The sequence below is a fragment of the Xiphias gladius genome, chromosome 22 (assembly GCF_016859285.1).
Source record: "Xiphias gladius isolate SHS-SW01 ecotype Sanya breed wild chromosome 22, ASM1685928v1, whole genome shotgun sequence".
Taxonomy (NCBI): domain Eukaryota; kingdom Metazoa; phylum Chordata; class Actinopteri; order Istiophoriformes; family Xiphiidae; genus Xiphias; species Xiphias gladius.
The window spans coordinates 22,929,164-22,948,549 of record NC_053421.1 but is presented as its reverse complement, the minus strand read 5'-3'; the positions used below and the strand labels follow the sequence as shown (position 1 = coordinate 22,948,549).

General features: G+C 39.4%; 2 protein-coding genes across 4 annotated transcripts; one reads left to right on the top strand and one right to left on the bottom strand.

Annotated features, from left to right (window-relative positions):
- The first annotated feature begins 897 nt into the window (after window positions 1–897).
- Window positions 898–5,624, top strand: LOC120783587 (signal-regulatory protein beta-1-like). 2 transcript variants are annotated; one of them, XM_040116652.1, is made up of 6 exons: window positions 898–1,118; window positions 1,994–2,308; window positions 3,366–3,797; window positions 4,830–4,916; window positions 5,011–5,049; window positions 5,228–5,624. In XM_040116652.1, the coding sequence occupies exons 1-5, from the start codon at window positions 1,064–1,066 to the stop codon at window positions 5,037–5,039; spliced, it is 918 nt and encodes a 305-aa protein (XP_039972586.1). In that variant the 5' UTR covers window positions 898–1,063; the 3' UTR covers window positions 5,040–5,049; window positions 5,228–5,624. The 2 variants fall into 2 exon arrangements, with proteins under 2 accessions (XP_039972586.1, XP_039972585.1); XM_040116651.1 differs by having other exon boundaries at window positions 5,008–5,049.
- A 318-nt stretch (window positions 5,625–5,942) lies between these two features.
- Window positions 5,943–9,261, bottom strand: LOC120783586 (free fatty acid receptor 2). Of its 2 annotated transcripts, none has more exons than XM_040116649.1 (2): window positions 9,203–9,261; window positions 5,943–8,580 (listed from the first exon to the last, which is right to left on the bottom strand). In XM_040116649.1, the coding sequence occupies exon 2, from the start codon at window positions 8,335–8,337 to the stop codon at window positions 7,324–7,326; it is 1,014 nt and encodes a 337-aa protein (XP_039972583.1). In that variant the 5' UTR covers window positions 8,338–8,580; window positions 9,203–9,261; the 3' UTR covers window positions 5,943–7,323. The 2 variants fall into 2 exon arrangements, with proteins under 2 accessions (XP_039972583.1, XP_039972584.1); XM_040116650.1 differs by having other exon boundaries at window positions 5,943–8,583; window positions 9,203–9,243.
- Window positions 9,262–19,386: the final 10,125 nt, after the last annotated feature.

Genomic DNA, 19,386 nt, shown 5'->3' with positions numbered 1-19,386 from the left:
ATGAAATAGGAGTGTTACATATTTTATAGTACATGTTCTGTATAGACACTTTGGGTGTCCTAGGGATTCAATACCACTTGACTTTGCGTTAGCCCATGCAGGTACTTTAAATGTGTTAAGTGGGTCGTTTCACCAGATATGTAGATATAACTTTCTGAGTGACGCTCTCTTATTTGGAATAGTTATCTGTTGCAAAAAAATATAACTTTATTGATTTGACCTGGCCAAGTCAGGTCACATCTGTCGTTCTCAAAATAAGAAAAAAACAGAACAGGATTACAGAGTGGATTCTCTGTAGTTTTCAATTTAGTGACAAGTTTTAGTTTTTTTTTTTTCCTCAAATTGAACTCACAGTTTTAAACTTGTGTTTTCTTGTTTTGACAACGATGACTACACCCACCGTCATCTAAATGCGTTATACTGTAGCTTATTAGGTCACTAAGGAAATTCATGTGTGCAGCTATTACTCAGAAAAACTCCAGAAGCCAAAATAAAACAGTTTCGGAATATGTCAACACATTCAGCGACATGCTGCAAAATAAGAAGAAAGAATGTGTTACTTCTGAGTTCTTTTTTAATGTTCATCACTTTTACTTGTATCAAGGTTTATTTGTGTTTTTCAGTAACACTCAGATAACTGTCTGTAAATATAAACTTCAAGTGGCCTAAGGCTTTTTGCAAAAACATTACATTCATTCCTCGGGTAATAAGTAATTCCTTGTAATTGAAACAGAGCTTCAGAACTACTATGGAGGGAATCTGAAACGTGAAGAAAAGCTGCGGGGTGTTTACTGTTGCACTGTGGTTTCAGTCAGCATGCAGAAGGAGTGCCTCTTTGTTTGCCAAGGCACTGACATATGTAGTTTTTTCACCCCAACAGCCTCTGAGATTCAGGTTTCTGTTGAAGCATGACCTATTAATGGGCCATAACCTGTAACTATAGAGTGCAACGAGAAAAAAAAAAGCTGACACCATCTGATTTTTAAGGACAGCAAGCTTCAAACTTAAGAGAGACTGAGAAATTATTTCACCACTCAAACTTGAAGTGTGGAGCAATAGCAGCATGGCAAAACTGCCTCACCTGTGTTTTCTTCTTTTGTTGGCAGGTCAAGCCTCAGGTCAGTGTGAATACAAGTCAGTCATGATAGAAAATATCTTTTCGTTGTATAAACTGTCACCCAAAATTCAATTATTAGTATTTAATGATATCTGTGAAGCCTATCTTCTCCGTCATTTCTATGAGTATTCAATTCAAATGTTTCAATATTACATTTTGGAATTAAATAACATTTGTCCAAATATATATATTCACATTGTGACTCCTTAAAATGTACCACCTGTGACAATAATCAGTGTTTCTGCAATGAGTCACAACAGTAAGTGAGTACAACAGTACTGCAAAGGATGAAAAGATGATTGAAGAAGTCTTGCCTCTGCTCTTCTTTTAATGAAGTAAAGTAAAAGTAGAAGGTAGAGAGATGCAACCGGTTTTTGGACTATCACTTTTGGGTTTGCTGATCTTCTCTGTCATCTGCACTCAAACTCTGAGCGACTGAGTGTTTTGCGTATCTTATCTGCAGGATTTCATCATCACAGTTAATAACCACTTCATCACACTTAGCTATATTAAGCAGTCGCTACAATCAACCGGCTATTCTAAGGCTGTTGAAATTCGAGTATAAAAGGGAGACTTGGTTGAAAAAAAAAAGAGTTTTAGAAAAACAACGCTTGCCATTAGGTGAAGTTGATCACATTGGGCGCCATTCAATATGTGTTATGTGCATTGCAAAACTGGACTAAATTTAGTCCAATTTTTTTCTTCTGGCTGTTAGATTTTTCTGTCTGATCATCTTTGTCTGGCAATCTTTGCTCCCAGCTGTCACCTAGGTATACTAAACACACATTTAAAGCATTTGTAGTTGACCTGCAGGTCTGTTCTGCACTTTTTAAAAGTTCCCTGTGTGACACATTGTATTAATGTCTCTGTCTTTAGCCCTGACAGCGACCCCAGAGGGACTGATGGTTAGACAGTATCCTCCCTCTCTCAGTGTGATGCGAGGTGAAACGGCAACCCTGTCCTGTCATTTCAAAGTTGGGTCCCTCAAGTATGGGGTTCAGTGGTTCAAAGTGAAGCCGGAAAAACAGCTCATCCCAAAGTCATCCAGGCTGATTGCTGTGGAAAAGAATCAAACCTCCACCCTGGAGATTACTGGGGTAGCACTGGAGGATTCTGGGTGGTATTACTGCCAGGTGAACGTCCTGCAGAAAGACCCAGAGTGGGGAAACGGCACTGAGCTGATCGTCTTGGGTGAGAATCAAATAGGTGGTTTCAGAAATGAACATATCTTTAGTTCATGAGCGCTGCCGTGCTTTGGTGATGTTGCCACGCTAGTAACTATATCTCCGTTGTATCTTTCGTGCACCGCAGCCACAGTGTTTAGAGCGGGGCAGTTCGGTAAAAGCGCCGGTGTGGACCACGCATCACCATAAAAAGAACGGCCGGGCCCAGTCTGAAAAAATTCGAGTCATGTGAAATGCCCTCAGAGTTCATCTTTTTGCCTGAGTAGTTTCATGACAGAGCTAGAAATAATCACCACAGCACCATGCGCAGGGCCTTGTATCGATCTTGCCCAGGGAATTGAAACTCACCAGAAAACAAGGCAGGGAGGGATGGCTAAATCATTATGTGGAAATCCTCCATGCGGAAGAGAAGCCTCCTTTTGAATTTCTGTGGATGCACTGTTGCCTTCACCAAATAACAATTGATATTGCAAGCTCCATTCCTTTTTTATTCTTGTTTAATTTTTTTATTCAGGAGTTACTCTGTTTAATATCTATTTTAAAGTATATGATATATGTATAAATTATTTTATATTAATACCTTATTTTATTCGTTGTAGTTTAAGTATCTTGTAACTGTCTTAAATGATATACAGTGCAAATGGAAATCATAGATAGTAGCAGTAGCAGTAGTCATGGAAGTGGAAGGAGAAATAGTTGTAGTGATACTAATAGCAGGTTGATTCAGAGTAGTAATTTAGTGGAAGTCACTTATGTTATGCACGGTTTTTTGCTTCTCATTATGAAATTTCTTTTCACGTCTCAGAACGTTCTATCGATGCATTGATTTTGTGCAGCAGGCTTACAGACTGGATTTTTACCCATGCCATCTTTTAGCCTTTTCTTTTTATTCCTCCTCATTTAGATGGCTGCATTATGACTAATACCACCACACTACCCTTTTCATATTTCTGTCCTATTTTCCCTCGCTGTATATGATTATTTAGTGCTGCAATGGCAAGATTTTACAATGTGAATCTCATCTGATGTGTCTACTTTGTTCCTTACCCCTTCTCCACGACTAGCGCCACCCCCTGCTCCCAAAATTTACCTTCAGATTCCCCCAGACCCACAGACTGGTCAGTGGGCTCTCCTCTGTCTCACCGGGGGATTCCACCCCAGCAAGCTCACCCTCACCTGGACCTACCAGAGCACAGCAGCCAATATCGATAACCTGTCAGTCACCAATTGCACCCTTCCTGCCGTCAACCCTCACATGAATCTGTCGCAACACCTTGCCGATGGAGCCTTGCTGTCCTCCGATTGGTTGGTGAACTCCAAGCTGCCGCAGCAGCCGGAGTGTTTCCAGTTGATGGACAACCACAGCCAGGAAGTGTACCTCTTCAGTGTGTTTTTTCTCCCACTGAAACAGTCTTTGGCCACAGGGATAACCTTCACCTGTGATGTGCAGGACCACCCTGCCATGACCACTGCTCTGACTGCCTCCTTCACTTGGGGTAAATAAAAGGAGAATCAATTCGGAGCCACTGGTTGTAGAATAATTTTTTTTTTTTCCTGTTTAATTCCCATTTGGAAGTTTTCTATTAGTGCTATTCTAAATGTTCCTCAACATAAGAAAAAAACGTTGTTATGCCCATCACTTTAAATTATTTGTACTTTGTTGCTGAGAAATCTTTTGTCAGTTTGATATGACTGACGGTTGTAAATCTTGCAATTTCAACTTTTTATAATGAGAGAAGAAGACTGTCAGAGGTATGAATCACTGCTGTGGCAAATTTAGAACACAGGTCCTTGCAATTTGGGAAAAAAACTAACAAAACAAAAAAAAAAATCCGCACTTTTTTTGACCCAAAATCGTAAAAGTAGCCTGATTTGAACTGCTGAAGGCATTATCAGATTTCTACAGAGCATACCCTTTTGTCTCGGCGTGCCGTTAACCTGCAGGCATAAAAAGAAGGCCTCTGGAGAGTGTCACTACAGATGACCCCTTTCACATTACACATAGACATCTGAACCATTGTTAATATGAAAACATTGAGAGAGCAGATTTTGCATTAATCTACAGGCTTGTATCTTTGATCAAAAAACCAGATATTTCACTTGCTCAAATCTCACACTGACGATTCATGCCCACATTTTCATGCCTCGGAAGTGCTCCAACTCTTAGTCACCTAACCTTATCTATGCAGAAAATGAACTGGGTCCCCAAAACAACCTCCTACCACATTTCCAGTCTAAATAAATAGCACAGTCTGCACTGACACAGAGTTCAGACACGACAGGTCCTCATATACCACAAGTGTTTGCTCAGTGTTTGGCCTACTTGACTGTTAATGTGGGTCAGACATCAACCATTCCAAGGCAACAGATTTCCTGCAATATTACATACTTGAACAAATTAATGATTTTTCCAATCAATGTTTAAACACCTCTCGTCCCAGGGAGGGGGTGACTGTCCATCAACCAAAGTGAGTTCAACCTTGCTGATTTCAGTGTTGTCCTTTTTTTTTTTTTGCTCCATTTTCCAGATGCCTCCCCTAACGAGCTGATGGTACACTTGAATATTCTCAAGATGTGTTTCCTTTCTGCGATGACCGTTGTGTTTTTCTTGGAAGGTGATTGAATAAACCTCCTAGCCAGAATTACAGGAAATTCTTAAAAAACAAACAAACCTATATTTAATTTATGTGTTCTTGCTCCTGACAGCAGTCAAACATTTCAGCGTGAAGGGAAAATGATGTCTGCCATGTGAGTACAATATTCTGCTCTGCCTTTGGCAAACACATCACGTACACACACACACACACACACACACACACACGCGCTCACACTGGGCTGTTTTTTCTTATTGCCTTATCCCAGTAACCTATCACACATTGTTAGCAAAAAGTCAACACTGACGCAGCAACCATTTATTGTCTTCCAGGAATCACAAAATGAAATAGGAGAGAAAACAAAAACAGGTCCGCTGGATGTTCGGTGCGGCTCATCTCAGCAAACCAACTTTTGACAAACAACATCACAAAGAATTCAAGTCCAGAGTCATGACAGCAAACGAGAGTTAATTCTGAATTAACAGTTAATTCTGCACTATGAAAATATGTGTATCCCCCTTTCTCTCATATTTGAAAGTGTCTCCCAGCTTCAAGCCACATGCTGTGCATTCTGTTTTGCTTGTATATAATGTGTATATAAACATTGATGCATCGCTGATTCCTTTCTTCACATCAAAGCTATTTATCTCTGTAACCCGTTACCGCTGTGACGTGCTGAGTAGCGTGTTTTTGGATTTTCTCATTGTGTCAGTGGCTGGTAGCCCGCACATCTTAGTCATTCACTCCGGTCTGTGTGTCAAAATGAATGATTCATGCATGATCCACCCGTCGAACAGATACAGTGATCAGCTCAACCTCCGCGCAGGCCTAATCCTCACAAAACAGGATTACAGTCAATGCCAACGCTTGCTTGTGTGATAGCATTGTTTATGTTTGCAGTGTGTGGGGTGAGATCTTGATTCACGTGTTGGAAAGAAGTTCATTGTAAATTTAGGCCTGCCTACACTGCCAAGAGCACCATATACTGCTAGTAATAATGACCATTAAATTGAGAGCAAGATGATGTATCTGCAGTACAGCCAGATTGGTGATGTCAATTGCAATAAATTTGCTATTGCTCATACCTAATCCTTATTTTTTTATTCTCAACTACTTTTATACATGTCATTATACTGTATATAAAAAAGGTGTACAACATTACTGGTTATCTGGGGGTCATGTCTAAGTTCGTATGATGCAGTGGATATTTACATGCAATATTTACATTCATCACTCACTCTTACAAAAGAGAAATAAGTCCTTATCTGTCTTCTTTAATGCACAAACACAAGGAAACACAGTCACCTTGTACCGGACTACTGCTCATGCAAAACCATCTAATAGTCATAAATTATGTAAATGAATCAATACATGATATGTTTTTGCATGGTTTGTCTTTACATCTCTTCTCTCATGCACACTCACTCATGTATGGACAAAGAAGCACAAAAGAAAAACCTGACTTACATCTTAACAAAAGGGTCGATGAATTTGATTATGTAAAATATATTTGTTTATAAGATTTGAAAATAGTGTGTTTATATTTTGTCTTATGTAATTACAACCCCTGTCATATAGCTTTAAGACATATTACATGAACTCATACATATATTCACACAATAATGCCCATTTAGTACCACATATGGTTTAAACATGGCCATGTATGGCGTTCGACAAAATGCTTCTAAACAAAATATAGCATATATTTAATATTATGTAAACTAGAATCTGCATGAGAATGTCCATAATCATGTAAGAAAAAGTATAAAATTCTCAAATATATTGTCTGTTCACATAAAAAACAAACTGTATAATGGCTGCATATACGTTCTTTTTTAGCATTGTACAAAGCCCTGTCATTTTCAACATGCTTGAATCTTCTTTCAGATCCCGCACTAAAGGTCTCTGTTTTTACCAGAACACCTGACACATAATGAACATGTTGTTAAAAACAGATGACACACCCCGTTCACGCTTGAGGCTGGTAGGAGACCTTTATCTCTTTTTGCCTGGAGATGACGTCAAAAAAAAGCTGTTGCTTAGATATTCATTTTGTTGGCGTCTCTACCGCAGTGCAGCACAATACCTGACTGCATAAATGGAGATCTTATGAAATCTTGCTGCTGTGTAAGAAATATTTTTCATTTGAATGTGACAGTTCAAAGTGGCCTGTCCCTGTGGCTTTACACATCACACTGCATAAAAATTGCTGTGGCCAGCTCAGACAGACAGAAGGTGTCCTCTCTTGTCTCGTTTCCACATAGGAAGTTAATCAAAGAGTCAAACACAGACACGCCGGTCTGTATACAGTATGTCAAGTAATTTTCTCACGTTCAAAAACACAAACATCGCATTAATTTCCTGCTTCCAGGGATGAAGAAATAACAAATTAGCGAAGGCAGCTGCCCTGAGCTCCCTTTCAGTCAGCTCAGATAGCATTGATCTCCTCTTGTGTGTGTTCCTTATCTTTTGCAGTCTTGTTATTTCCCCCCAACAATCCCTGTAGCATGTGACAGGACATGCACCTGTTTAAGCGACGTTTAACCCCTTCTATCACACTACCCACAGTCCCTCTTACAGCAGAGGAGGAGAAGTAGAAAATAAGCGGGTCCAGACAGGCATTAAAGGTGCTGCACAGCAGGGCCTTGTCTCTCCAGTCGGGACTTTTCCATGTAATAAAACCCACAATGTGTGAGACGTTGTAGGGGCCAAAACATAAAGCGAACACCAACAGTGTTCCTAAAGCCATGCCAATGGCCCGGAGGCGCCGGCGCCTGTCAATGTGCTGCAGCTTGGACAAAATCCTGATGAAGTTGATGTAGCAGAAACTGCATATCAGGAAAGGGATGCAGAATAGTACCAGACAGAGCTCCAGACGCACAGGCAGGAGGACATTCAACTGAACCTCCGAGAAGTTCTCATAACACACGTTGCTACCATTGCTAGAGCTATTTGTGGCATTTTGGCCTGAGGTGTTATTCTGGGACATTTCAGAGCGGATAAAGGGCACGATGAACACAATGCTCAGGTGGAAAATGGAAAAAAACCAGAAGAAGATGCTGGCAGCAACAGCATACATAGGTCGCCGCCTCAAGGAGTGCTGGATGGGGAAAGCCACGCCCAGGTAACGCTCCATGCTGACCGCAGTGAGGAATAAGGTGCTGTTGTAGATGGTCATGTAGAAGATGAAGCCAGACAGCGGGCATAGGGCGTAGGGCATGTCCCACATCATGTTATTCATCACTTCCTGCATCTTAAAGGGCAGGAAGAGGAGAAAGAGGAGGTCAGAGATGGTCAGGTTGAGGAGCAGGATGTCAATCGGTGTGGGTTTTTGCCTCACTTTCTTGCAGAAAGTGTAGAAAGCAAGGCTGTTGGCCGGGAAGCCCAGCACAAAGGTGATGATGTAGACAGACAGACACAGCCCACTGTGACACTCCTGCATGTTGGCCCCAGTGTAAGTTAGTCAGCCAGTCAGGGATCGACGTATCACATTATGTCCTTGACTCCGGAAGATGGGTTGGGTGGTTTGGGGAGGGAGGGGGGGGGGCGTACACTTCAGCACAGGGAGGTTTGATCTGTCAGGCAGTCAGAACCACAGGAGATGAAGGTTTCTTATGGGGTCGGCGTAGTTTTCCTGTCTCCACCAGTAAACCAACGGTCATCGTTTCCTCGAGGGCTATGAGCTCTGCTGATAAGAGAGAATAGAAAGAGATTACCACACTGCACAGCACAGTATTTCGACCTATTGTCCATTTGACACTAGGTTTAAGAGTGGACTGCTATACTTTTTATACATCAAATTTGAGCCTACAAGCTGAAAGACCACAGCAAAAGAAGAGAGATAAACTGTAGTTCTTTTTTTCATATTCCTCCCTGATTTCTCTCCATATCGTAGCTTCAGCATTTGTGTAGCCAAATTGTCTCTTAATGAGGAACCAGTGTTTTGGTCTGGCACATGGTTTTGTATACAAACCATAATACTGTCTTATTGCTTCCTCCGTGTTGTAAATACAGTAGAATGATTCCCCTCTTCTCACTCTATGCACAAATACTGGACATGTTGTGAAAAAGATTACGCTCATAAACATAATGACTTAACTACACCAGGGAAATATGTGTCTCAGAGATTTAGCTGGTATGGCTTCACAACACTTTTGTCATCAAAAACAATATCTTTATCTAATTCCTGCAGCTTCATTTTAAAGGAAATACAAAATTAAGATGGATGGAAATTCGTACAATCTTTAAAACAAATACTAAGAAAACATTTTTTCAAGGAGTTATTTTAAGAGAAGCTATCTTCTTACCCTTTGTGTAATGAGCTGCGTTTCTTAGAAGTGCTCATGTGTGACCAAAGCTCAACTCTTATAGACAAAGCAGAGGGAATTTTTTTTACTTCAGAGGAATGTGATGAAACCAAAGAAGTGACACCACATTAAGCAACTTGAGGACTTCCTCCTTATCTGCAGTGGTGAGCTGTCAGTTCACACATTTTCTTTACACCTCAACAAGCTTCCTGTTTTAATATTTTTGAAAAAAACTAACTGCGGCTTACCTTATTCTTCTGCTGTGTTTCTTTGGACATAGACGTGGTGATTGCTCAACTGTTTTATTTGATCTCCTCTTTCACCAGCCGTCAGCTCCTACCTTCTGTCACCTGGCACGTCCCCCTATTTACATGATAATCTAAACCTCCAGCGCAGATAATAGAAATTATTAGGGAGATACTACTGCAATTTATCACCCATGCTCGCCAAACATGGTTTCCGTGGTAACAACTGGCCTTTTTGCAGTATGAGTGGTGCAGACGGTCTTTGCAAGCCTGTGTAATCGTAGGGTTATTAAATCACATTTAGTTATACATGCTCACTGCTTCTCCAAGGACCCTCTTTATTATGAGAGGGAGGGAAAAGGCATCTGACAAAAGAGATGACCTGTTGTCACAGTGGTTCCTCCCTCCGCAACATGTGGTGAGGGCAGCAGGGCCAGCTATATGGTTGTCCAAACAGAGGCTTGATGTGTGGATAGCCAAACACTGCACACAATAATAAAAAACCACGAGGGCTATTCATAGAAGACGTTCGAAGCTCCCCATTGTGAGATATTTCTGTATTCTGCAGCCCACCGCAGCAGAAAAACCTAAGAGGTCGGTGGCCCCTTTCGGACTAACCGGGTTAATATCTCAACAGCCGCTTCAGGTTTCTCTTGAACAGGTAGAGCATGAAGCACAAGTAGTTGTTGTTAATTTCGCAAAGTAAGAGAAACAGGCTTTTGAAGTAATGATGACTCAGAGGTGTACAAAGAGTCCTTTTGATGTCACTTAATGTATGTAAATCACTCTGAAGCACTTTCACTCGAGCTTAGTCCTTAAACGCTTTATTCCCATGTGTAAGTTTTGGGTATTTTGTTTCCATGTGACCTAACTCCTTATTAGATATTGTTCCCCTTTACCATGTCTGTCACTTCTTGCCCCCGCTATTGATCTCATTTAAAAACCTTCTTTCAATTTCTTACATACTTCTGCACCCCAGAGAGGCCACCAAAGAGAAAATGTTTGAGTTTCAGGCACTGTGCTCCTGTCTGAAATCATCACATTTGTATTCCACACATAAATTTCACACCATGACATTGTATTATGCAAGCTGGAGTGTTCCTCTTTGAGAGCTGATTATACAGAATGACATCAAGGAATTTCTAAGTCACTGTTTGAGCACAAACTTCCATGTCGGGCTTGATGAAATTTCATCACTGGAGGACAACCCGCTTTAGCAATTAGCCAGAGACAATTCACCCTCTTGGCAAGAAACAAAGGAGCAAATCTAAAGAGAAATGTAGACAGGGTCCTATTTTGCACTTTCACATTACATATTGTACTTTTTCTTATCTTCTAAAAGTATATCAGAGGCGGAATAATATTTTTCACATTAGTCTATTACAGTTGTCCCCACTGACATAGCGCTGAATGCTTAATATAAATCAGGAAATGTTGGCTCATTGTACATTTCTTCATTTAGTTAATAGCTTTCACTGCAAGGATTATTGATATCATTATAAGCAGGAAGAGGTGGAGCAGGACTGTAACCAAGATTTTTGAAATACTGAAGATCCCCTATACTCAAAGTTGGGTTTCTCGTATTGTTCAGTTACTGTTCCGTAAAATTTAAACTGTTCAGCTGTATTTTCTGTACATTTTGTTCCTCAACGTGAAGGACTTGTAGTTTTGAATCCACACCGCAAGACATACAATTCTGGTGGGGAAATACGGAATGCTTTTCTTATTTTGTCATTCGCATAAAAGTAGTTAAATGTAATTCATAACATGTAAATATAAATTGTAGTAACAGGTAAAGTAAAGTAACAGGGGACTGTCCTCCCAAGAAGAATGACAGCATCGGTCTCAGCAAATGCTCCAAACAATGCATGTTTATGTGCAACTGACAAAGCCCTCTAGCATCCGTAGTAATTATGACTGAGGCAACAAAGGATTTCACTCTTTGACTTTACTCTATTTTTACTCTTTAGATTAGGAATTTTTAATAAATGGAGGTTTTATATTGGTAAAACTTACCCAGAGCCCAAGCAGGTTTTATTTTTGTCACGTCATCCCAATGTAAAGTCTAAGGGTCGAGCAGGCGAGGCCAGCGGGGGAAGCACATGTGCACGCGGAAGCAAACCTGGAAGCTAGAAAATGTTCTTGGCTTATGTGCCAGGCGAGCAAATTGCATTCAAGTGAGGGGGCGTCATTTTTAAGTCAGGTATCCAGTTCTTATCATACATCCACGGTTTGGGTGCATGGATGTGTCAACAATATGTGATAATTATTGTAATCATGTAAACAAAGCTCCCCAAACCTTAACAAAGTAGTCTTTTTAATGCAAAAGCACAATGTTTTTCTAACTTTGATTAAGTACTTATTTTAAACAAAATCATTATCTTCCCCTAAACCTAACCAAGTCTCTTTTGTGCCTAAACTTATTCAAACCTTCACCGTAGTGTTCTCATAACAAAAAACTGATTAATTTTTCAACAGTTTAGGAAAGACCAGGTACTTGTTGTGCTGTCATGGTATGGAAAAAAACACAAAAAATTTTTTGTTTATTTTGGAGGACTTGTTGAGTAAATGTGCTGCACATTTTTTTTTAGCGGAGATATTGTAAAATGCTGTAAAGCACTTGTAGCAGCAATAGCAGAAGTAATAGCAGAAGCAGGCCACTGCAGGGGCCATTGATGGTTGGGGAAATAAACATAGCTTATTCATTCTTTTAGGGGTGTTGTGTGTGATTCTAAATGCACAAAATAGACAAAGCTGGGGGTTCCAGGCAGGTGCTGCAGGTATGTGTGTAAAAGGGAAATAAGGGATTTTCCCAGCAGCACTGGACAGTTTAAGTTGTGTGAAAACAGGTTGTGAATTGCAGCAGCACACTCACAATCCTGAGGTGATTCTCAGAACTTGTGATGCTTGGAATGTAATCATCTATGACAGAGCCGTTGCAACACGATGATATTTGTGACAAAGCACACAAATCACAACAAGGACATGGCTGAGACGTGCAGTGTAGAAGTACAGAGAAAGAAGAGTAGCAGTCTGTCTGGTTACTGAAGCAGCAGGAATAAAATCACACATTATATAAGCGAGGAGTACAAGGATTTATTGGTTTGCCAGGGTAACAGGCTCGAAATATCAAAAACCAAATGACGGCGATTTCTCCCTCCACAGCAAAATATCAGCAAAAGCATCAGTATTTGCTTTTGTTTTTCAACTGTTTTCAACTAAATTAATAATTTATTTTACCAAAAAAAATATAATTTATGGGCCTCACTGAGTTTTTTTTTTTTAATCTTAAGTATTCCATAGGTTAAATAGAGAGGGTGAGTAATAATGCTTAGTGGAGCTGCTAATTATAAAGGAATTACATTAGTGAGGATTTTAAATGAGTTTTCTAGGGTCCCATGGAGTCTCTGAATATTTCACCAAGAATAAAATGTAGGGAAAACAGCAAATCACCTTTTTGTAATTTAATAACAAACTAATAGTATTTATTAATTGAAAAATATTGGATATGAAAATTAATGTCAGCCTTCAGAAACCCGCTTGATGCTCAGTATGAGCCACCTTGGCATGATGCTGTCCAGAAAAATAAACTTACAATCACTGTTTGCCTCTGCAATTTGCTCAGTGAGTAAGGCCGCTTTGAAATTCACTTGACATGGCTGTTATGAGCAATGCGTCAGAGCGCTTGTGTTTTGAAAGAGCACAAACATGGGCAGAGTAGACAAGAGCTGGGGAGGACGCTGGAGATGACTGAGTGGTGGAATAAAGAAGACGTGACTCTGCGCATTACCTTTTTCATTTACTGTAAATGGTGCAAATACAAATAAACTGTCAACTTCCTAAAATCTAATAAGAAAGAGGAAGTAACTAAAAAAAAAAAAAGGTTTCTATAGAGGTAACTGACAACATATGCAACACCTTATACATCCCTTTTTTGAAGTGACAAACACAGAACCTCAATGTATTTCATCATCTGCTTCACTCTTCTGCTGTCCTGTTAAAGATACACTCTGAGCTCTTAGCTGGGATATTTCCTTTATGAGTTTGTCTTTTCCTTTTTCGTCAACAGTACTTGAGTAATTGCACTGCCACATGTTATAAAGAATATTTAGCTAGTCTCATCTCACCGTTGCATTCCACTGATCTGAGGTCCTATAGGCTGTAGAAATTACAGTACGTTGTTAACAATCAGCTGCGCGTATATCACACTATTTTCAGATCCCTGCCTCAAACTGTTAATTCCTCCAGTTTCACAGATTATCTGACCATCATCTCTCAGTGACACACTCAGCTGCTCCTTCAGTGAATTTGCTTTGGTCCAGATCAGAAGAGACTTAGCGTTGTCTCACACCGGAGTGTGCCCAGCCTCAACAGGTTAGGTGCAACACATAAAGAGTGGTTGCTAGTGAAATCCGCCACCATCTTGCCTCTGTAAGACATCAGTGTATTTGAAATAAACAGTTAATTGTGTTACATCAAGTAGATATCTCAACAATGAAGAGATTGCGGCTTTGTGCTTTACGGACTTGAGCGTCCCAGAAGCCTCCTTGCTAATCCCTCTGTTAATACCCACAGCATGAACCTATAAGCTTCCTTATATTTGTGGCCGGGGAAAAAAATAACAACATAATTCTCTCATCCTGACAGAAGAGTTCAGTGGCTGCTAAGCCACCATATTGTTATTTGAAGAGTGACTCTGCTTCCAATATAGCTGGACTAATTTTATTCCCAGTGATACATTCATAAAATAAAGCTAGCTGTGTTGAAAAGATAATCTTGTACATTTGACTGGTTTGCCTTATCAAGTGTGACCTGAGTCCAAAGAGCGACTGTTGGAGGATGGAAATCTGTGAGAGAAAGACACGACACTGTAAAAGCCAGGGAAGCAAAATAGATTTCCAGCCACTGGCTCTCCACCCATACCAACTAATCAGTTTTATAATGATCACATCAATTCCGTTTACACATAAATACCAAATGGAAATTCTCCTGTAGTCCTATTTCAAAGTGCTGTGCAGATTACTCTCATTGCCTGCTTTTGCAATTAATATTTCAGCCAACAACATGTGGTGATAAACTCCTTTGTGTAAGTCTTGTAAACATAGAAACCAAGATTAAGTTACAGTGTAACTTTAGAGCTCATGATTGGTGCGCACCTTTTTCAAACTTCTCCCATTACCGGGAACTAGGCCAAGTCACACACCTGTACAATGGACCCAGTACCGGGTGTTTATTGGGGTGGTATTGCTGGGAGCTCACAAAGTGGCTGTAAAAGCAACGCTGATATCGAGGCTGCTGGATGTATGGATGTGCTTTGAAAGTGGTCAGAGATCAGCGTCGCGTGCAGCGCTAATGTTTGAGGTTTCTAAGCAATAATGCTCTCCCGTCAGCAGCCCGTCATTATGAGCCTGAAAATGATGAATATGCACAAGAGGAAAAGGCTTGCTGCTTGTTTACAGGGCTTGTTGAACTGCTCTCCACGCTCACCGATCTATTATCTCGTCTTTATTTGGAACCTGGCCTCCATTATTTGACTGCTTTTTATTTACAGTACAATTAGATCCTTGATTACCAATATTTTGTAGGGATGTGACTGGCAAAGTAAAAAAAAAAACCCTTCTTTATCTCTCATTCCAATTGCCATCAAACTGATATTAGTATATTTATTATATGAATATAAAGTAATGAAACCGCTTCGCTATTTATTGATTTAAAGATAAAATAACATAAACTGTGCCATGGCCCTCTCCTGCTCCAAGCCTCGTCTGAATGGTCACACTCCACTCACCTAACATACCTGCTGCTGCTGTGAGAGAGCAGGGACGACAATTACGCACTGTAAAAGCCCAAAATGCTAATAGAGCAGGAACGGGAGGGTGAAAGAACTCACTGAGAAAGGAACACTGTAGGCGAATTACCTGATTATGCTAAGCGAATTATTTAAACAGCATCTGTAAATGAATGATTCTGTCCCAAGCTTTTTGAGCCATATAAGCGGTTGATCATCATAACTGTTATCAATATAAGCAGTTTCCACTGTATATTCCCATCAACCTGTTCATGTGAGATTTAATGAACATTTAATTTTCACAAAAAGACACCGGACCGAATACATGTATCAGCCAGGACTTCAAATTCCTTACAGACACTGACCGTCTTGGCTATAGCGTTGCTTTCTAGGCACATTAAATTATTGACAGTCACTAACCTCAGATAAAACATAAAACTTCACATTTGGGATTTTATTTTGTTATTGGTATTACACCTGAAAACGCAACTCTTCCCCATTACCATTACTGGGGATCTGTCGATATGTGGCTCAACTGCTACTTAGCTGCTAACGCTAGGTAACATTTCCCCGCAGAATTCTATGGTTGTGCCCAGCTGTAACCATTGACATGAAATTCATACAAAATGTGCTAGAACTCTTCACATAAGAGGACTTGAAAAGCAGCCATTCACACAGCCATGTGTTGCCTGTGGCTATCAGCTGAAGAGCTTCTTAATTTAGCAGGGTAAGTTTGCAGATATGCAAACATTAGTAATTTAGCTATCTAAAAACAGTGAAATAACATGCAAAAAAGGCAAGCCATGGGACCCTGCGATAAGTGAAAATCAATCAATAAGTGATCATCTGATTGATCAATCGACCACAAAGTCAAAGTGGACCTGCATCTTAGACATATATATTTGACATATCACAAGGAATAATCTTGACATACCTCAATTTTCCAATCCAAAACGGCAGTCTTCTTGTCAATTGACGCATGAGCACAACAGGGCTACGCAGCAGGTGGGAATGTTGAGCATGTTGAGCTCGAGTTCAAGCTCACCCCATTCCTAATTTTTTGTTCTGGCTTTCACACAAAACCTCTCTCAATTAATCAGGTATGATTCAAGGTCTGGAAAACAATATTCCCACTAAATACTCTAGCGAGTTCAGTGCCATTAAAGCGAGTTAAGTTTCATTGCACAGCTGCAGAGAGCGATAGATATACTGAGCTGAACTCATGGAAGGCCTAGATGTTAAAAAGCTGCTGATCCTCAGACCAGGAGCTTGGATCAGTGAGATAAAAATGTCTTGAGAGATCAAAAAGCGTAGCACTTAAAATGCATCTCATTACAGCAGCAAAAGAGAGTTGAATCAATGGTTTTGTCAAACAGCAGGTGATTGGCAAGATAAAAAGGAGCCCCGGATTGGAGCGGAGCCATGAGACGGAGGCATCACACTCATTCTTGGAGGTCGATGAGACTTGAAAGTCAGTACTCTTCTGATTAGACTGTGAAATTGCTCAATAATGTACAGAATACATCTCTCTAATATCTTAACAGTGTTGTAGGATAGAGAGCGGGAAAGCAACTGTGCCTCCATTTTTAGGTGAAATGAAATTTTAATGATTTCCATGGGGAACATTTGCTAACATTTGTGAACATTTAGATGAGAAGTCAGCCGCTGTTGACCTCACACCAATACTCTTCTGTAAAATAAATACTACTAACAGTAATTGCTCTTGCAGATTTCTTTTCTTACAGGAAATTACAAAGAGGTGAGTGGATTGAATAACAAAATCTTAAGTAGAAAATAATTTGGTATATAATTAAAATTAAGGAACGCCTTCTTCAGCGTCCTTTTGTTGTAAGCGGCTCCACATTAAAAGGGTCCAATAAAGTTAAAACAATCAGCATCACAATATGTTTCACTTTATTTGAACACAAATTTAGCCATAAATAATTTCAAAAATATATTCAAACATTCATGGGGGGAGAACATAGTGTCATGCTGATGACACCAAATGGTTGAATAGACTGTGTACCTTCTGTTAGTGCAGTATTAAGCTTGTTGTCCTCGTTAAACTGCACAAGCGTGAAAATTTGTCCTGTATCAAAGTGCTTTAAGTTGAATTTTTTATTTGTCAGAAAAAACATGAATAATTTAGAAGTTACCTTCACTTTAAGTTGTTCATTGCTCTTAAAACCAGCAACAATAATAATAATAATAAACGGTGAGGATATGATTCGTATAAAATTATAAACAGAAATGTCAGATTACATACAAGCATCATTCCCTGTGAATCTCTTGTGCATATTACAGAATTCACATACCCTGAATGGCTATTGCTGAAAAAATATCAATTATAAAAAAATAGGGCTTGATTTTAGGAAAATCTTAAGGATTATTACTTTAAAGCCTCTGAAAACTTGGTCTCAAGTGTTACATATTTCACTGCAACATTAAATATTCAGGACAAAATGAGCAACAATCAAGTTGTAATAACAGGTATTAAAACATCCTTTGTTTATTGATTCAGTGTTTAACACCGAAAAACTGTGCTGAAGCTGACCTGCTTCATCAGGACTGCGTGCGTGTGGTTTGATCAGATTTGACTGACGGTTTGGCAACCTCATCTGACAACCACATATTGATTCAAATGTTTCTAAACTCAGCATCACATTTTTCCACCTGAGGCCCCCCCCCACCTCAAAATGGTGAGAAGACAAAAGCACAAATACAGAAATCTCTCATGTGAAAACTGTTTCAACTTAAACGGAAAGTTGTGTGTTCATACGGGACCCCCAATGGTGATAGTAAGAAGCTAATAGAGAAAATAGGCTCCTAGAGCCTTTGATGTAAAAATATAGTAGTACCGGCTATACTAATTACATACGCAATTTCATGTCTTATAGCAATTGCATAGTGCCTATTAAAACTTTAGGCTTTTAGGATTCTGTATATAATGTGAATTTTTAAAACCTTACCACTGCAGAATATAAAGATGAATAAAAAATAATGTATATTACAGTGTTTCCAGCTCTGAATTGCTATTGCTTACTCAGCTTATTCTTTGAAGGCATGTTAAATGCTAATAGGACAAACTGCACTTCTTCAGGTCAGCAAAAATGTCATTTCCTAAAGACCTTCAAAGTCCCTTAGAAAATGTTGTCCTTATCAAAATGTGTTCAAAAATATATGAAGGTGATAGCGATTTTATATAAGTGAACCCCGCCAAAAACTGTTGTAAATGTCACTGTTAACTACCCCAAAGGCCTGCTTAACATGGGGTCACATGGCACAGCGGTGGCATTTGGAAGGGCAGAGATATTCCAAGACTCTCAGGGCAACATTTTGCACCATAAAGAGGAGTAAAAAAAAAAAATAAGCAGGAACATGTAGGTACTCATAAGGTCTGCAACCATTTTTTATTTTCATTATCAAATGCTTTGTCTGATTAATTGGTTAGTTTTAAATGGCCAAAATAATAGCAAGAGCACAACACAGGTTAGTTGAGTCTAAATTGAAGTTTACAAATGACTTACTAATTAATAACTTGACAAATGAAAATGAAAACCAACAAAGGCTCGGTAGTTTTTTTTTTATGTATGGAGCAGTGAATGGAATCACCCAGAACTGGACTCCACACCCACTTAGTTTGATTTTGGGGCCAGTTCTTTTGATTTGATCTTTTGACTTGATCTGTGACTGGGTAGTAGACCAAGGCACCATTGATGTCCATTCAACAGATGTGCTCATGGTGACCTCGATGATGATGACAATGACAGCAGTGACTAAATGAATGATTGTGGCGCTAGATGTCAGCCCCAATATTCACATGTCTGCTTAGTTTCTGTTACATTTTGTTATCAACATTATGTCTACTTAGATCATTTCTTTTTTAATTTTTTTTTAATGTTATTTGTTTTTTGTTGGTAACACTTTATTTTAACTTTCCTTTTTTAGCATTCACAAGCAGCATATAAACACAATAAACAATAAATGGTATATAACACACTATGATATAGTTGTACGCAGACTTCATCTGTGTAACCTCTATAATTGGTTTTTAAACTGTTGATGAGGATTGACAGTGCGACACTGCGAACATATTTAATGGTATTTGATTACACATGAACTAATCCTTACAGCATGTCATAAAACATTTA